Here is a 20,513-nt window from a genome sequence, read left to right on the forward strand (position 1 = left end):
ACATCATTTAGATATATCATAATGTACAATTATCATTACTCAAATTCATATTTACTCAAATAATAAATTATGCCATATTGCCATGTAGAGTTTATTGACCAATAACTTAAATATTTCTAAGTTTTAAGACATTTTTATTTTTATGAAAATCAAGCCATAACTCTTAATCTATACGCTTTAAACTTAGGTACTATTACAATCATACAATTTTTGTTTATTATTTTTTATTTTCAATTCAGTAATGGTCTGACCAAAAAAGTCTCTCCAGTAAATTAATATTTTCCAGGAAAAAAAAATTTCACATTAATCAAATTACAATTTGTTTTATAATAAAATATAATATAATATAATCCACTCACTAATGCATAATGATTAGATGACTACCAATAACTTCATATATGATAATATATATATAATAAATTAAAATAATGTAAATTAGAAGTATAAAACAAGTAGGTAACGAGACTTCAAATTTGAAGTTAATCTAATCGTTATACACTCATTTGAAAAACTATAAAACCTTTAACCTAATAAAGAATGTATGGTCCTTGAATTATATTATTTATATAAGTTAATATAAAATTTTTTCTTTAATTATTTAATTAAAAATTAAATAGATCTTATGATCTAAATATCTAATTTCTCAGAAAACATAAAGGTTAGGATTAAAAAGCAAAATATTTATTAACAAGTCATACAAAAATATCATGCTAATAATTATAAATTATGCGTGTGTATCATTTTGTACACGTATATTGAATTAAATAATGACGATTTGTAAATATTTTGTAATATTGTGGTAAAAGATTAGGTAATACAGTGCAAAAGAATTTTACTATAAAAAATACTTACACAGTTTATAATTAAAATAATTAAACTTAAAATATTAATTTAGTTTATAATGACGATGTGCATATTTTAAGGAAAATCGTTAGACTTAAATACTCACCTAACACGAGTAAAATAGGATTTAGAAGTGGGGTGATATAATGATATAATTTAATTAACCTCGTTGTTTATCCAGCAATCTTGCAACGACATCGAGGATTATTATAAGAACGCTCAAAAACCGAAAACAATCATAATTGTTTATAACGTTGATATACATTTTTAATATTATGCATAAATCAGAATTCTATGATATCTAAAAAAAATAATTTTAAGCACAAGTTAAGAGCCTAAGACTTATAATTTTAAATTGACAATCACATCTAATAATATACCAAAATTAATGTTTGTTTATTCGGCCTCTATGGACTCTAAGTCTCAAAAATGAACTAATTGTTTTCGATACAAGTTATGTCAATAGATTCCTTGAGGCTAGGGGAGGGCTTGTAGCTTTTTAACCCATATGGGTCGTCGAAGTAGAGTCGCATTAATTTACAACAGTAAAAAATAGGGTTCTCATTTGAAAAATAGAAGTTTGTATAGCTACAGGGCACTCCTTATGTATAGTACAAAAAAAATAAAGAATTTGAAAATATGGTCTTTGAGTATATTTAAAAATTTCGAAAAATCAGAATTTGAATAAATTCATCACAAAAAGGATAAAAAGGGTTAAGCATGCTCAGTGATCACCCTGTATCTGTATATAAATAAATAAATATTAAATAAATAAAATAAAAAAATAAAAAAATAAAATAAAATAAAAAAATAAAAAAAATAAAAAAAAATAAAAAAAAAATAAATATTCTATAATCGATAAAATATATCAATAGAGAAGCATATAGGACCACTGGACCCGCTATTCATTAGTATACAATAATTAATATAACTAAACATAAAAAACTTCTCAGTTTTGAAATTATATCTTTTTTTCATGACTACTTTTCGAAAGATTATGATGTCATAAAAAAAACTGAAATGCTGTGAACTTGTGACCAAGATATGAAAGCATTTTAATAAAGTTGGTGATTTATTGTGAATGATTGTGACTATTGAGTAATGAGTTAAGAAAAAATTATTTATACGTTCTTATATTCTTAAAACTGATGTTCTCAACAGATAATTTTACTATAATAATAAGGTAACCTAACCTTATAACTGTTTAATGTTTTTTTTTCAGAATCAAACTAAAATAACATCGGAAAGCTTACTACAGTCTATAATTAATAAAAGGTATGCCTATAAAATGTGTGATTTATATAATTATATAAATTAATTAAAAATTAATTAAATCGTTATTATTTTCATGTTGATTCTCTAGACATCCAATGTAGGTACTACGTATGTTCAGCAAAGCGTTATCCACTCCCCCGCTTTTTTTTATTGATTTTTTAAATTTTTATTTTAACATTTTTAAAAGTCTTTTTTACTAAAATATTTATAATAATTTATTAACCTTAATTGACATTTAATCAATTGACGTTGACTTATTAGGTAGGTACTCAATTTATTTAATGTATTAATATTTCTTATAGTGTAAGGTTGGACCTAATGGACCTATATCCTTTTATATTTACGACTGTCGTATAATTGTTTTTAATTTTAAAAAAATTAATGTTAGTGATTTTAACTAGAAATCGATAAGTTATAGCTATCGGAGGCTATTCCAGCACACGAGGGTCACAACCTAAAATAGTAGACAATTTAAGAGAATGATATTTTTGAAATCAGGAGACAATTCGAGTAAACTTTTTAAAATAAAATTCTCGGGACGCAATTTGTGCTGAATGAAAAATAATATCTTATAAAATTATTTCCCTCTTTCATCAAAATGTAAATCTCATTGGCCGTCATTGATAATATTTTAATGCATACTGCAATAATTCACTCAATTGTAAATGAATTAACAATTTAGTTGCTACCAAAAATATAGCCACTTATACACGAAGAAAAATGCTAAAACGTAATTTTAAAATTCTTTACATCAAAGTATCAAACTCACATTATATATGTGTTATATATCTATTTATATTTAATTATCATGTTATATATCACATGATTCACCACGCTTTCTCAAAGTAAATCTTATTTATACAAATTAACAATCATAATTTAAATTAATAATGCATAATTTTACTAACCATTTAAGAATATGTGTATAAATTATAAAAATACTATAACAAAATGTTTTAGCTGCACAAGAACTTATCATTGTTAAAATTCATAATTAATCAATTAGTAATGTAAGACGATTAATACATTTACCGTGATTATACATACAATTATTTAAATGTTGTTGAGACTCTTTAAACAAGCACCTATCTGTATATAATATTAGTAATCATTGTTTAAAATTTAAATCTTTAATTGTTCACACACAATTATAATTTATAACAGAAATTACACGTATTAAATTAATTACAAAATTAATTGTTACTTTAACATTTTTAGATTAAAGTTACTATAACATATTTTATACTTTATAGGTATGAATGTATGATACAAATATTGACAATTAATCATAATTTTACTTTTCTTTGATATTTTTTTTATTTTTAATACACTATAATAGGTACAGTTTACTAATTTAAATTCTATACTTTAATTTGTTGTTATATTTACGTAACAAATTGTATGATTGTTATTATTTAACACTATGTATAATTTACTGCAGGTATTTAAATGTAAACAAGATACTAGCCGTTCTGAAATAGTGCCAAAAATAAATACACAACAAGAAATAACAAAATACCATATCAATCCAATCTGAAAAATAACTTCTAATACACTAACAATCCCAAAAATTGTCTTCTGAAAAAAATATAATAATAATTTAAAAATCATATCCTGCTTTAAATCAAACTCTTCTTTTCAAATGACACATTCGACATGCACAGAACATTTACTCTGCAATAGAAAGCCTATCAAAAGAAAAATATATATAGGTACTATGATTTTCAGATGTATAGCCTTGGCAGTATAAGACATCTAAGATAATTATATTGTTTCTTGAAGACCTAAAGTTTAGTACTCAAAATAGTAGGATTAATGTTTCAATATCAAAATTTTAAATTAAAATTTGTAACTTATAAATCAAAATGTAATACAAATACTTAACATACAACTGCCCATAATTGTCAGTAACTTAGAATATTTACCTACACAAATAGGTAAAGGCAGTTTAACAGTCACTAAATTTAATAAACATTAGAATTAAAAAATGTGCCAAAATAAACATTGTATTACTCATAAGTAAATGTAACCAAATACAAATTTTGAACTAAGTCATCTTTATTTGATTTACATTCAAATTTATCCATACACTAAAAATTAAATTTGTCCAGGTAGATAATGAATCTTATTTTCAGAAATAAATATTTACCAGAATTTAAATTAAACAATTAATATCAATAATTGTGTTTGGACATTTAAATAAAATGTGTAGGTACTACTTAACATACTTCCACTTCATTTTGTATACGATAATTTTACACACACATTTAATTGACTAAAACTAATTAATAACCGTAATTGATATAATTGCATGAAAAATAAAACTAATTATTAAAACATTGGTATAATATGAATTACAATGATAGACACACCTATTACCTATATTATAATGTGGGTAATATATTGTATATTAATACTTTTTAATTTATATGTTAATTGCACCAATTGTCTAATTCTATTTCTGTTCATAAAATGGGAATTCACAATTCTTACTTTGATTAACCGTAAACCCAAGTTCTATAATTAATCTTAAAAAGTTTAAATATCATAAAAATCAAATGTTTAGAGTTAAGAACCTTAAGAACCTTTTGAATTTCAAGAGCGTCCACTAAAAATGTCAAACCAACCGTTTACCTACTATTTTTAGTACCTGATTATTATTTAGCTTATGCAACAATAGGTAGTAGATAAACTAAATCTAATAGTTCTAGCTTTTTTTAGCTATTGTTGTTTGATATTTAAAAATGTCAATTTAACTGTATTTAGTTACTCTTTCTATATGTTTATGAATTTAAGTACACCGTTCTTGTTACATTTTATATATTTTGTACAATTATCAACCACTCAAACTGAGTTAAGCATATGAGTACCTAATACACATTAATTTTACTTAAGCTGCGTCTTTTTTATTTTACGTTACATGCAACCACAAAATACTTTGCTCTTAAACTCTCATTACTACTCTCGATTTATCAATGAATTATTAGTCACACTGCACCTTCCAGTTAAAAAAAAATAACTAAATTTAAGTATGTACAGTGAGTACAGTTTTTTTTTATTTTACTTAATGTCTTTTTACAGATAACTGGGCTTCGCTGAGATAATTCGTGAGGTAGCCAAAAAATTAATTACCATTCATGTATATTGTATATTGCTTATAATTTATTAGAAAGGTAGGTATTGAAACTGAGTTTAACATGTTAAATCAAAGACTTTATTCAAAAGATATGTTTAAAAAATGTATCATAGTAAGTTTTTAATTACTATTAACATAGAAAACTTTTTTGATAATTAGTATAATTTTTCATTTTGAACAAAACCAAGTTTTTTAATCTTACTATCTCCAGTTTTCTTTTTGTTTGTGAAACTGTATTTGAAAAATTGCATGATCTAGATCGGAGTTGATTTTATATGGCACTTTTAAAAAGTAATTTTTTCAGTAGGTATGTTTTCCTCAGAATGTTATTAAGTATGTAATATGTACCAACTATATTGTACTTACCTACAGAGCTTGCGCTAAAGAAATATAAGAGTTGCACATACTGTTTGTTTTACAGAAGTAAAAAAATTTGATGTTCGCTTCGCTCTCACATAATGAATAATACATACTATCATACATATTAAATAATATTATATTATACGTCATAATATATGAATATTAACAATTAAAATAACAAATTCCTTTAATCAAATTTTAAAATGATTTTATTTTTTATGACAACCTCTTCATCAGTATCACCACTATCACCACAGTTTTAGAACCGTTGTATGCCCGTAGTTTTAATCTTTTGATAATCATAAATAAATAGGTATTTACTATAACAATGTTTTAATCATAATTTCTAATAATTTCAGAAATCAAAATGTCAAATGGTTACAAGCTCATAGACATAATATAAAATTAATTATTAAAAATTCAAATCATAATATGTTTTATGAACTGCACAACATTTAAATAAGAACTACACATTTAAATTTAGAACTGCGTATTTTATGCACAACTGCTCATTAGCGCAAGCTCTGCTTAACTTTAACTACTGTTCAAAATTAGTGAAGAAACGTAAGCAACCGTGATTTTTATCCAGCCCCGCACTCAATGAAGGCTATAAAATACCTCATGTGTAACAACTGATACACATACATCACCCCGAAGAAGTGTTTAGGTACCAGTCAGGTAAGTATTTAAAATCATTGTGTTAAGTTCGATATAGATTATAAATGGACAATATCCGCCACTGCAGTCCCGTTACTTGATCACTCATTTCGTTTCTTTTTAAAATTTAATACACAATGTTCAAGACATTTCTAAAAACGAAAAATAGTGTAAAAACAATATTATAAAATATCAGAGAGGACTTTATTATTTAATGACAATTTTTATATGAAATTAAAACTTAAACAACAAGAACAAGAGAAAAACTATAAATGATGAAATAGGTAGATTACAATAGCTCATGTACATATTATTATACCTACCCATAAAATAAATAGGAATTTGAGTAGTATTTATTTAATAGAAATTTAGACATTATTTATGTACCTAAGTTAAAAATAAAATTGTATTATATTTTGAATTTTGATTATTATACTTTATGAGGGACTGTAGTATAAACATTTTACATATCTTATCCAGAAATTCATAGGCGGAAATAAACTAAGACCCCCTTATACAAATGTCTTTGTGTCTTATCATAATTTTGTTTTTAAATTATTGATTAACTATTGAATATTGATAGTTATATTATACCTACGTTTTATAGGAAAAAGTTGTGTTAATAAACTTGGGATAAAAATGACTTTAAATTAAAAAATATAGAACAATATTGTATACATAAAGCTGTTATCAGAATGTACATACAGTACTACAAGTGGCAACAACACATTAACACTGGCAATCACTTTGGCCATAAGCTATTCCACAAAGAAGCGTCCTATAATACGGTTGAGAATTTCATAGATTCAAATTCGTTTTAACTATCCCTGTCCATCCCCATTCTCCAATATTGAAAAACAGTTGTTATATTGATAATGAAGACATTATGAGAAATAATAATGAAGTAAAGCCATGTTGGTATAATTAATAGCCCCCCCCCCACGTTTTACATCAACTTTAATCTATATCTACAACCGTTCGACTACATAAATTGTTAGCAACCATGATTTTACTTAGCCCTTCTCCAGAATTTTGTTTAGCCCTCTCACCCACAGAACATTTTTTTTTAATTACATTTTTAGAATATAATATATTGTGTATCTGATACACTACAGGTTATAGCCTCCACTATAAATTACTCAAGCTGCCTATATATTATGATGTATAAGTAGAGTGTTTGATAGTACCGCAACGAAAGTAAGATCAGAATTTTTCCCAAACAACAAAAATTGAATGAAAACTATCTTTAATAAGTTATTACTAAAATAAAGGCGTTAACGTTTCGAGTAAGTATCGATAATTAAAAAAAATAATTAATTAGTTAGAAAAAATAATACTATCAAAAATGGGTATAGTTATTATCGTTTTAAATTATACCTCTTCACAATTCAACTTTCGGTATTTTGGATAACATTTATTTGCGCTGCATTTTATTGAAGTAATTAGCCCTTCTCTAAATAAAATTTTTTTCGCTTAAATTATACCTATGTGATTAAGTATAACACATCTATTTATATTTATATAAATAATTTATATACACTTTAGTTTTCGATTGACGAGTGATAAGGAATTACTGAAATGAACTTGTACTGTTTTTTATTTGTAAAGTTAAAGTAAAGAAGTTCATTTTCTTTTAAAAAAAATAAAGTATCATTAAGTGAAGGAACTTCAGTATTTTATCTCCAAATAATGAATAATGTAATTTAATTACCTTTTAAAAATAACTTACCCCAACAGTGCCACACTGGTCGGTACCTAGTTTAAAATCAGTAGGTACATATAGGTACCTAGTACCTACGTAAGTTATCTTACTGGGTCAGATTTAAAATGAACATTCCTACGGGATTTTTAAAAAATACAACTTGGTATCTATCACACGGAATAGCATAAATAATAATTGAGAATAAAATGAATTCAAAATAATATTCAGCCATAAGAATACTAAACATTTAGAAAGAACAAATTATGGTCATTAGACACAATATGCACAAAATAATATAAATTAACTATCTATATTTTTATGTAAGAATAAAATTCATTTATAAAAATGTTTCTAATAAAATACATTAAATTTGGATTACCGAAAAAGTTTTCTTTTCTAGTGAATTCCCAAATTATTTACTAGCCGTTAAATCAAAACTGCCCACACATTTAAAAATCTATCAATTTAATTTATTTAAATGTTACGAGTTTCTATAATTTGAACGCAAGGTATGCTTAAAAAAAAAGAAAACCTATTTAATTATGATTATTTGATGTAAGTAGGTATTCTTTTGAACAAATAGCGTGTATCTTAGAAAAAAAACATGAAATATAATCCATAAATTAAGTATATAAAAAATGTAATTTAATTAATTTAATTCGTGGTCCTATATAATATGTCTGGGAAAAAAAATTTAAAAAATACGTTTATTTTCCCTTACCGTAAAATAATACGTCGATCTAATATCCATTAGGTGAGCAGCTGATGTATGACAATCAACACAATATCTGGACCGACATCTTGATGAGTCTTAGAAGTCGGATAGAAAATTAATTTCGAACCACACGGCGGACGAATAGCACGATATTATAGTATTGGACAAAACAAACATGAAATCACGGATATCCCGACACAACGACGGTAGTCGCACGCGCGCCGGCAACGTACGAATGCGCTTTTACGCGGCAACGTGCGCGATCCACGAAGATTTCTGAACGCGCCGTCGTTTTTGTTTACTTCCATCCGCCACGGCACCGCGCCCGATCGCGTGTATCAAACTGCTCCGGCGCGCGCATTCGGTACACCTATCACCTATGCCAACCGCTTTTTTTCAAACCGTTTCGGTAGGTTTAGGTACAATAAATGAGACAATAATAATAATTGTTTGGTGGAAAAAACGTATGTATGGGTAATAATATAGGTAGTCGAGTACCATGACACCCGTCATGATATTAGGATAATATCACATACAAATATTATCTTATAAGTGCGAATGTATGACTAAAATGTCTGTTACGCTTTCGCGGCAAGAACCGATTTCGGCGATGAAGGACGTGGCTACTTTTTTTTTTTTTACCTTACTCGTGATGTTCGACAATCATGACAAAACTACTGATATGCAAGCGATACTGCGGCAAATAGGTATTGCAGTAGTGCAAATATGAATTGTAAGTTTTATAAAACAATAAAGATTTCAATGTATTCTCCCACTCGAGATTAATACACCAACACTCAAGCAATAGTATATAATATATTAATACCTACCAAATAAAATAGTAGGCATAATGCATATATGATAGAATATTAGAATTTTATCATTTCGTTATAACCGTATAAGAAACAAATTAAATATTGTATACCAGATACCCAATTATAATTTGTATCCGGAAGTATAGTCATACGATAGTTATATTGAAAAATACATCTAGGTACTGACTACCTACCGGGTATCATTAAATTATTTAATAATACCAATGTACATTACACACTATACATTTAATTATAAAATATTTGTATTATTATAGATACTTATACTAAGGACACCGAATGTAAATTATGATATAATCATACATATAAAAATACATTTAAAAATGTTGTGATAGATAGAAACATTAAGTTTTAATATTATTATAAAAACTCATATTTACTAATTTACTATGAATGATCGAACAAAGTTATTTTAGTGTTCAAATTTAAATAAAACTATTAGGTATCAACCATAGGTACAGTCATTTTCACTATTTCATAATAACGAGCCCTTTAACTTTAGAAGATTAAAAAATAGCATGTTTCTTTAATTCTCTTATGAACATTACTAACACTAAATTTAAAATCAATATAAATTGACTTCGTCAGTATTCTCAATTGCCTAGATGCAGGTACCAACAACTTAGATATTAAATAATCAGGGTAAACTGGAATACATGATTTTAAATAAGCATTATTACTAAGAGCCAATTTAAATAGATAAAATGAAAAATAAATCCACACTAAATGTACTCTAATTACATTTTATATAAGATCAAACCTTTTAACTGTTTTAAAAACTAAACTTGTTACCTGTAGTCTATACTCTATTTGCTGTTATTCGATAAATATAATACATAATTGATAACGTAAAATGTTATAATTTATACAACTAAATTTAAATAATATGGTACACAATTTCAAACTAAATGAATGATATAACTGTAAAAAAAATAATTTAATAAACTACATTTGAGATTCTGAGCAGAGCAATGAATGTATTCAATTTACAATGAGGTGTGGTTTTTTTATTATTATTATTTTTGTGTCTGTCATCGCTTTTTGGAGCAGTAAAAATGCTTCTATTTTTAACTTAGAAAGTGGTTTTTGGTTGTAAACTGTAAAGTAAAATACCTTGTTGGTACTTCGGGAGTCAAAAGTAATAAATCCCTAGCACTTTTCAAAATAACCGGAAAAAATAAAAATAAAATTAAGGGAAAATGCCAAAACGATCATTTTTGCGCAGAACCAGTTTTTGAAATGAATAACTGCCAAGAATTGAAATTTTCACCGAATATTCATATTAGCATTTAAATAACAAGAAATAATTTAAAATACTTAAGATATTTATGTACTAGTTATGGGTATTTTAAAAAGTGTACTGTTTTTAGTTATTTTTCAATTTATGCATGATACAATTTTTGTCTTTGAGAAAAACGCATGAATAACTAGCAGTAAAATAAGTAGTTTTCTGCTTCCCCACTTTTTTTAATTTAATTTTAACAATTACGCATATATATCAATTAGAGACTTCTGATTTAAGAAGGCCAAAAAAAAAAATCAAACTGTTAAAAAAGTACGTGTGTAACAGCCTTATACATTTTATAACAAAACAAAATTAGCAAACCGTGAAATATTGCTTGGGAAAAATATTTTTGACCGGAAGTTTCACTACAGAATCAAGTTGTGAATAATTTAAATTTATTTTATTATATATACCTACCTAAATGTTAGTGGCTTATTCATGCATTTTTCATGGGGGAGCACATAATTTTCGCAGAAAACTGAAATACTATACTTACTACTTAGGTACTTAACAGGTTACAACTATAATTATTATAAAAATATAAATTTCTTGTAAAAACCATTTAATTGTAAAAGACAATATTTATCATGCATAACATTGCTTATCTATCTTATAAGCGTGTAAATTAGTAATATTGTAAAAATACCAAGTTTATTAAAACATGCAATAAATAAATCAATTTAAAAAAAATATTCCCAACACAGAACTGCAGGTTACATTTATAATCACGTAAAAAAAATTAACATCGGTATGGACCAATGGGGAAAATTCTGGACCCTTGGAACCCCCCAACATCCAACTCCTCCACAACAATAAGTTATAATCTATGAGAGAAAATTTAAAATCGCAATACGAAACAATGTATCTACTTTCCATAGTAGGTAACTATAATAGTTTTTACTCAAAATAAACAGAATAAATGTTTTGAACTGAAGTTAATTTTTTACTTTACACGTATATGTATTAGTTATCTAGGCTCCTGCGTGTGTCACTAACACTTAGACTACCTAATCTAACATTCTAACTTAATTTCATTTTTATTACAATTAATAATTGTATTCATAAAAACCATAAGGTGGCCCAGAAAGCATAGCATCCATTTTTAACAGATTATAATTTATTGTAATTATTACCTACCCAGTAATATATGTGAATTCAAATATTGAAATGTTTAACTTTATCATTAAAACAGATCTTTAAAAATAAACAATTCACATTGTCTACGTTTTTAAAATCTCTAATTTCATTTTTGAAGATAATTAAAGTTATTCTATACATTCAAAATAATTGGTACAATGTCAACTGCTTGTCCACACACAATCTAATTTTCTGTACATCCGAAACAACCAATACATTTTAATATCATTGTAGTTTTTATGTATTATTAAATGATAAATATTATGATTTCAATATTTCATCAACATCCACATATCAGTTATCATATTTATATATTCCTCGTGATTTTATAAGAAACAATATATATTTTTTATAGTTAATAACAGTGAAGACTTGTATTTTGTGTATAGGAACATGTAATTGATTAAAATAAATATAATCTTTATAATGAAAAAAATAGATACTTTTTCAACATCACTCAAGTATACATCACTGAAAAAACTCCATTATCAATAGTTAAGAACTAATAGTAATTAATCAATAATATACAATCGTTGCTTTGTTTTTTAAAACATAACAACATAATGTTGGATACCTGTCACTAGATGGCATTGACCGTTTAAATAATGAAATATTATTCAAACCAAACGTTTTAATAAAATAACAAACATTACAAAAACATTTCAACACTCCTGTCGTCAGATTAGTTTTACAATAACCCACAGATATTAACTGAGCAATTTTTTTTGTTCTAAACCCACTCAGAAAAAAATATAGATTTCAAATAAACGATCTTAAATAACGTTATAAATTAATAAATAAGCGGAGATCCGGTAAATAATTTATAAGTTATATCGATTAATATAATATGGCATCTAGATATTCAATGTACATAGGTAAGGTAATGGTGTATTACACTATTGTCTATTACATATTAATATTATACATTGATTAATTTTTAAATGATATTATCATTTGTAACATAATTAACCACGCTAATTAGGACTGAAAAATTCGTACCGTATACCCATATGATGTCAAATGATTATGTCTATTAATGTCTATTTATTAATATATTATAGATAAAACGTAAAAAAGTCACAAACGTTATTTTTAATTAAATATTTACGCTACGTATTCAACGTTTATTGTTTATTTTTAATCTTTAATTATGTTTATTGATATATTTTGTTTAATGATATTCTAATTTTTCGTTTAATTTTTGATTTTTTTTCTAATTTTAATGTTATCAATTTAAAAACGTAATAATAATAATAATAAAATAATGGTTTTGGTTAATACAATTTGTGAAGTTTTTGTTTTCAACTATAAATACAAGTTTGATACGATTTGTATCTGTGATAAAACATTGAAAGATATATTTATACCTATTCATATCAAAATATTTCTGATCTCAAGGTTTATATTTTATTTCAGGTATACATACTTCAGAGTTCAGAATATTAATTAACTTATCCACAACTCATAGGGTGGCTAGGATGATTGTCCGACATTCTTAAAGAAATTAAAAACACAAATTGGTACATAAAAGTGATTTTTGGGTCAATGATTTATGGTGAATCATGTAGTGTTAACCTTATTAATCCTTGTTTTTAATCTAAAATATAAATAAATTTAAATGTCTCAATAAAACAGAATAAGACAAATCAAATTAATTTATACACAGAACACACGAGTAGTATTAAATTGCATTTTATGCAGCATGACTAAATAGTTTTAGGTACTAAGTCTTAGTACAAAATAAAATATCTGTATTTAGGCAAGTTTTTTTTAATATTTTAATATTTAAATATATCACTACCGTTTAGCCCGGTATAGGTACATAATATTTTTAAATCAGTAAAACCTTTTTAAAAAAAATCAAAACATTCAACAAAAGCTTCTGACAAAAAACAGATCATTTTGTCATCAATATCTCTTCTAATCAGAAGTCATAATAAATTAAATACAGACTTTCAGTGTCAGTCACAGTTAGCTGTTTAATATTATAACTAGTCACTGGTGTAGTTGGGCGTATACCCACTTCTGTGTTTTTCTGTAAGTGCGTATACTTGTAGAATAACACATGATTCGCGTATTAGAATGCATTAATTCTACAAACCCATTTGAAAAATAATTTTTAATTCATAAATAAAAATGTTAAACAAACCAGCTTATCGATTTGACGATTTCCATGATCAAAACAGTTGATCTGAAGAAAACATATTTATTATACAGTATAGTATTTTAGAATATACTACAGTACAACCCTTGGTGCAACCTTACCATGGAGATCTAGAAAAAGAAGCTGCAAAAAAAGTGTTTTTAAAGCAGACAATTTTCAGAAGCGTGGTAAAATTGAGCGTTGTACGAATGCGTAAAAGAACGAAAATCGTGAACTTCGTACGTCTATAACATAGAAACTAATGATTTCTGCCAAGTTATTTTAGCACCATTGTTCTTAACTCGTAGTCATACATAGGTTTCCGAAAAAAAAATGAACAATTCGTATGGGTGCTCAACTATAGATTTATTCCATAAATAACTAATAAAGAATAATAAGCTAATTAAAAGTAATTTTTCCTGGTATTTATTTTTCTATTACCGAGGATTTTTTTAGAGTATTTTTATTTCGAATCTTTTTTCTAAGATTTTTTTTCGAATATAATTTCTATGATTGTATGATTGTAGAGGCTGAATTTCGGGGTAGTAATATAGTGTATGTAATCATAAATATGAAAATAATATTTACGTAGTATATAGTGGGGTGTGAGGGAGAAACCCCACATTTGCCTATATCAAGCACATTTAAGCGTATACTCACTACATGTCTACATCACTAACTAAACTGCAGTCTACACGATATGCGTAGTTAGTAGGTACTATTAGTATGCTGTGCAATCGGTATAAGAAATGGAAGACAGCTGATTTAGGACAGTCAGTACAAGTCGCAAAGGGCGTATGTCCAAAATTACAAATTTTTCAGGATAACGATACGACTTTTTCATGGCCATATCAATAATTGATTCATCTTAATGAGACAATTTTGATTTCTAAGAGTACATATAAATGCAATATATATTGTTTACATTTATACTATTTGTTTTCTAATAGGTTATCCAAAAAATTTAAAACTTAATGATGAATATACCATTGATTTTAGGCTTTAACTATTAAAAACTTTTACTATAAATTAAATTTAATAATAAACACAACTAAAAGTTCGACAAAAAATTGCTTTAAATAATTTATTTAGTACTTTTAAAAGAGGTAGTACAACATTTTAATAAATAATATTTCTTTTGACAATTTGACATATTATTTACTAATTGTTGTTTAAGATATTTCATATAATCTTGTAGACTTCGAATAATTGATACATAAATTCAATTCAAGAGCACCCCGAAAAATATTTTAAAGTTTTTTTATTCATAAATAATTAAGAAGCTTTCAGGATATAAATTGCAATCTCAAGCCTTGAATATAGTTCCCACCTACCCTTGATGACATCGAACATATAGTATGTGTATTGTGTTTTTACATAAATTTCACATTCATTGTGCACAATTAATACTCTATTTTTACAAATAAAAATAAAAACTATACATTAAACTTTCTTTTTAAATTTTTAAACACATTTGTGTAATGTGTCTTTTACGACATCCGTTTACAATAATAAATTAATTTAAGTTATATAACTATTTAATTTATCATAAATCATTCGAATTTTATTTATTTTCTTCATGCGACATAAAAACAAGTATTTGAGTAATCTATTTAGACACGAGTAAGGATTAATAAGTTATACTTAAAACACTACAAGGGAATTATTTAGTCAACCATAATATAGTTAAAATTTATATACTAATTATTATCTGCATTTAAAATAAAAATCCTTAAATTGTTTAAAAAGTGAAAAAAAAAACTAGGAATATTTATATAATTATATTTATACGTGGTATGCTAAGGCGACTAATATTGTGAAAGTTATTTAACCTGGAACACGTGATGTCAGCTGTAACTTTTGAAACAGGAACTCATAAATGTTAGTCGTATTTTTAATTTTTGCTGTCATAAAGAATTGAGTTGCATTTCCTACGACAAATCTGTCTATAAATAATATGATTAAATATATATGTAAAATTCTAAAAATAAATTATAAGTATCATAATATAATATAGTTCTTAATAGTTAAGAAATAACTTAATTTTAAAAATGAGTTAATTTGAGTCCCTTCATAGGAAACGATAAAACGGAAACCTACCTGATATAACATATAATTGTAAACAAAAATAAGTAAAATCAAAAAAATCAATGTAAATAATTCTTAAATAATTAAAACATAAGTAAATTTTTATTTATATGAAAACCAAAGATATACATATTATATTTATATTGCTATAAATAATTACTTCGATAGTAATAGTAAACCTAATATACGGATACCTAATATATGGATAGTATACGTATACTATCCATTTTTTTCTAGAATACAATATTATACTCAAATGCCCAATAAATATATTGTAATGAACAAAAAATAGTATAGTTTCTAGTTAACAGACTAGGCAGTCCAGAAAATGTACATACTACAAATTGTACAAATTCCAAACAATACGTATGGTTCTTTGTTTTTTTCACCGTAGCAATACCTCAATACATAGGTGTATAGTGTATACCATATAGATATACAAAACAATGGGGCAGCAGATAGGTGACGTAGCTTGTGAAGTTATCGAGCCAACATAATTTATACATAGCGTTTGACCAAAAATATTTATTTTGCACTAACGTTGTTATTATCATCAGCTATTTCTATTTGTTTTTAATTCACGTTATTTTAATACATTAGGTAAGTAAGTATTAAATAATTTTTTTTTTAAGTTTGTAATACATTGATACATTAATACCTAAATAAGCTAAAAGATCTTCGCACACTAATTGAACAAAGCGCGGTGACAGAATAACAGATACATAATGATAATTACCTAATAATATATGTGACTAGCTCGATTTTTTCGCCACACAGACTCAATCTCAGCATCATTGTGTTAAATTTATTTCAGATAAATGTGTAGTAGAAACTTCAAACTTCAAACGTGACATTGTGTTCGGAACATTATGATTGTCAGCTTGTCTACGAAGGTTTACACTTAACAAGTCATTTTTTACAAGTATTCTATAATATGTAATGACGTAATGTTATTGGAGTTTTCTACAAAATGCAAGACATGTCTTCCGATACAAAAGTGTACTGCAGACATTAAGAGGACTGACAATTATTTTAAAAATATAAAAAATTATAAATATTATAAAATGTAATATTATAAAATTGAGAAAAATATATTATATAAATAATATTATGAATTTATGAATTTTTCTGGTGTTTACCTCTGCTATCTTCATATAAAATCAACTCTGGTGGATCTGTAAACGTGTTATATAATACTTGGTCTACGAGTAAACTCGAGAAAAAGATACCTTTTTGTCATTTTCCTCGAATTTCAAGCTCTTCTGGATGTTTCACACGTAATATACGAAAAATGATTAATTATCTCTGATGAAAGCTCAAAAAGTACCCAAATAGTACATTGTATTGTTTACCATTATAGAGTTGAATAACTTGAAATAAAATTGTAGTACAAAATAAAATAAATAACCCATCAGAATTCGTAGCTGGTTTCGAAGGGTACAAGTACGTATAGACAATATTACTCATATTATAATACTCTAAAATTATTGATCATAATATATTATAATATTTTATTTTACTTTATAAGAATTTTTAACTGAATGTGATGGTAAACTAATAACTGATGTTATACATAAACTTTTTGTTTGTATAAAAAAAGGTGTTTGATTACATCCAGTAGACCAGCAGTTCCCAACTTGGGGGGGGGGGGGGGGGGNTGTTATTTTACTATGTGTAAAATTGAAATCACTTTATTAGTTTTCAGATTATCAGGCATTGATAACAATTATATATTAGGTATAACGATAGAGTCGATAGACCGAAATATTATTTAAACTTTATATTAATATTTTTGTTTTTATATTCAATATTTTTTTCTTATATCTACTTGATATTATTACTTCGAAAATTGATTTATAATACATTTTTTTAAATGATGAAAATAATAAAAGTAAATGGTTGTATATTGTATAATATATAATTATTTTGTATGTTTTATTTGTACCGCTCACGAAAAATAATTTTAGTCTAAATTCTAATTTAAGGGGGGGATGAGATTTTAGTAAATTTACAAGGGCGTAGAGTTAAAAAGGTTGGGAACCACTGCAGTAGACTATAGTCTATGGACCAACTACCTTTAAACCCTGGTACCATGGCTTACAGCTTACATAATACAATATAACGACGTATTATCTCAGATTATTACACTCGGCGATATTTATATTTTAATACAAGTATTTGCTATGCTGAAATGATATAAGTTATAACTTAGTTATAAGTTATAACTGTTATAAGCATATCGACAATCGATGTAAAATAATAAACTAAATAAACCCAATACCGGCGTAACTATAGTTATACCTATAGCTGGTATTAATTTTACATAATGTTATTATTTATAACAATATTGCTACCACAGAACAATTTATTTTAGAAAATAAAAATCTATTGATACATTTATTTTGCTTGTAGATTTAATTCATTTATTAGGAATTAAATTAGAAGCTTTTATGATCACGGCGGTAGAGAAATATGTTTTACACAAAATAGATCTAAAAACACATTATTATTGATTATTGAATAAGCATTCTTATTCAATACAAAAATAATACATCAATAATAATTTAAATTATTCACCTTTAATGTTTTATATAATATAGATACTTAGACTATTGTAAATTTGTAAATGTGTAAACATCAGCTTTTCAAAAATAAAAATGAATTGTTGATATCGATGATGTATATTGTATACCAATAAAGTTTTATAAAGTGCATATCTCACCAAATGTGTAAAAAATATTGTAGTTATGTTAAAATAATAATACATATTAATATATGATGTTAGCTGAAATTCAATATTTGGTAAATTAGTAATGGTGGGCTGGTATACACTAATGTTTTTTGGACTGAAATCTCTCTCCAATCCACCCCTGCTAGGGTTCGTTTAGATCAAGCGCTGATGTTTTAATGTTATAATGAGTTACATATTATTATAATACGTTGGTTGCCTGGTAGGATATAAGTAGCTTGGTATCTATATACTTACAATATTATTGAATTCCGGCGAATCGTCCAATTATCTAACAGGTGATCGTATAAAATATGTAATTATTAACATTTCTACCGAATTTATAATCGTCTTTCAAAACAGGATTTCCTTGATAAATAAATAATGCATTCATCCGACCGTCCGCGACTCTTTGATTACAGTGATAGGGATATGATGTATTATATAACATATATATCTATAAACGATAAATAATATTATAATACTTTACTTTATTCATAATGTATACATATATGAAACGTCGAAACACAGCGTTCAGGGCAATGGCTTAACGTAAAACTTGGTGGCCCAAGTGCCTTAAACATGCAATTATTAAATAGGTAGGGATGCTAGGTTTAGTCTGATTTTAGAAGCAAATAAAAAAAATGATGTCAGTAATAATATAATTGTTTTACTATCCATACGCATTTATTTGAAATTTTGAAACAATAATATTGTATAGGTACTAAAAGTTAAAAATGAACTTTTTCAAGCATTAATTTGAATAAAATAAAAATGTCACAGAGGATTTTTTTTTAATGTCACGATAGAAGTTCTACATACTATGACTAAGTGATAATATATGTAAATATACCCATCACCACATTTTAGCCTTTTGGATCATTTTCCCATACAATAAGTACCTATAGAGTCTCATGCCGTCACCGGCCAAATACATAAAATACGATTGTAAGACTCGAAAGTCACAATCGTAATATTATGATTGTTTAAAGAGACTTCCACCGTGAGAACAATATGATGGTCTATGAGCTGTGATCACAATGTCATATTATTATACTCTTATTATATAAAATTACGTATGTACGTGTATTAAATATATTATGTATAGGCAGGGTTGGGAAGTATCTAAGATACGTAGCTTAGATACAATTGTATCTTGTACCTTGTATCTCGATACAATTATATGAAGTATCGAGTACCTTGTATCGTGATACATTTTTAGACAATGTATCGAGTATTTCACAAAATAATTTTGTCAAAAAATACAAGATACTCATGCGATACTTTAAAAAATTAATTTTTTAGGATTATTTTTACTCGCCTATCCACCAACCGCGACCATTTGACTATGTTTTAGTATAATACTATAATATGTGTAAAATAATATGAACGATGAATTTAAATTTATAAATCCATAATTTAATTGCAGTACAGCTTGAACGAATTTATTTTTCAACCTATTAGCCATATTAAGTTACATCTGTGTACTGTGGCGCACCACACATACACGTTGAATGGGACTTTATGTCTTTACCGTACATTTTTTGTCGTATCATAAACTATTCGATATGATATCTATAATTTATTTGTATCATTATTTATTCATGTAAT

At 26.0% G+C, this 20,513-nt stretch overlaps 1 protein-coding gene across 1 annotated transcript in view; it reads right to left on the bottom strand.

Annotated features, from left to right (window-relative positions):
* LOC111033179 (orexin receptor type 2-like) overlaps nt 1-8,975 on the bottom strand; it is a 150,243-nt gene extending 141,268 nt beyond the window's left edge. The window contains exon 1 of the mRNA XM_022313820.1: nt 8,695-8,975. Within this exon, the coding sequence (XP_022169512.1) occupies nt 8,695-8,724 (30 nt within the window). The 5' untranslated portion in view covers nt 8,725-8,975. The remainder of the gene's footprint in view (nt 1-8,694) is intronic.
* Between the last annotated feature and the right edge of the window lie 11,538 nt (nt 8,976-20,513).

The sequence above is a fragment of the Myzus persicae genome, unplaced genomic scaffold (genome assembly GCF_001856785.1).
Source record: "Myzus persicae strain clone G006 unplaced genomic scaffold, MPER_G0061.0, whole genome shotgun sequence".
NCBI lineage: Eukaryota > Metazoa > Arthropoda > Insecta > Hemiptera > Aphididae > Myzus > Myzus persicae.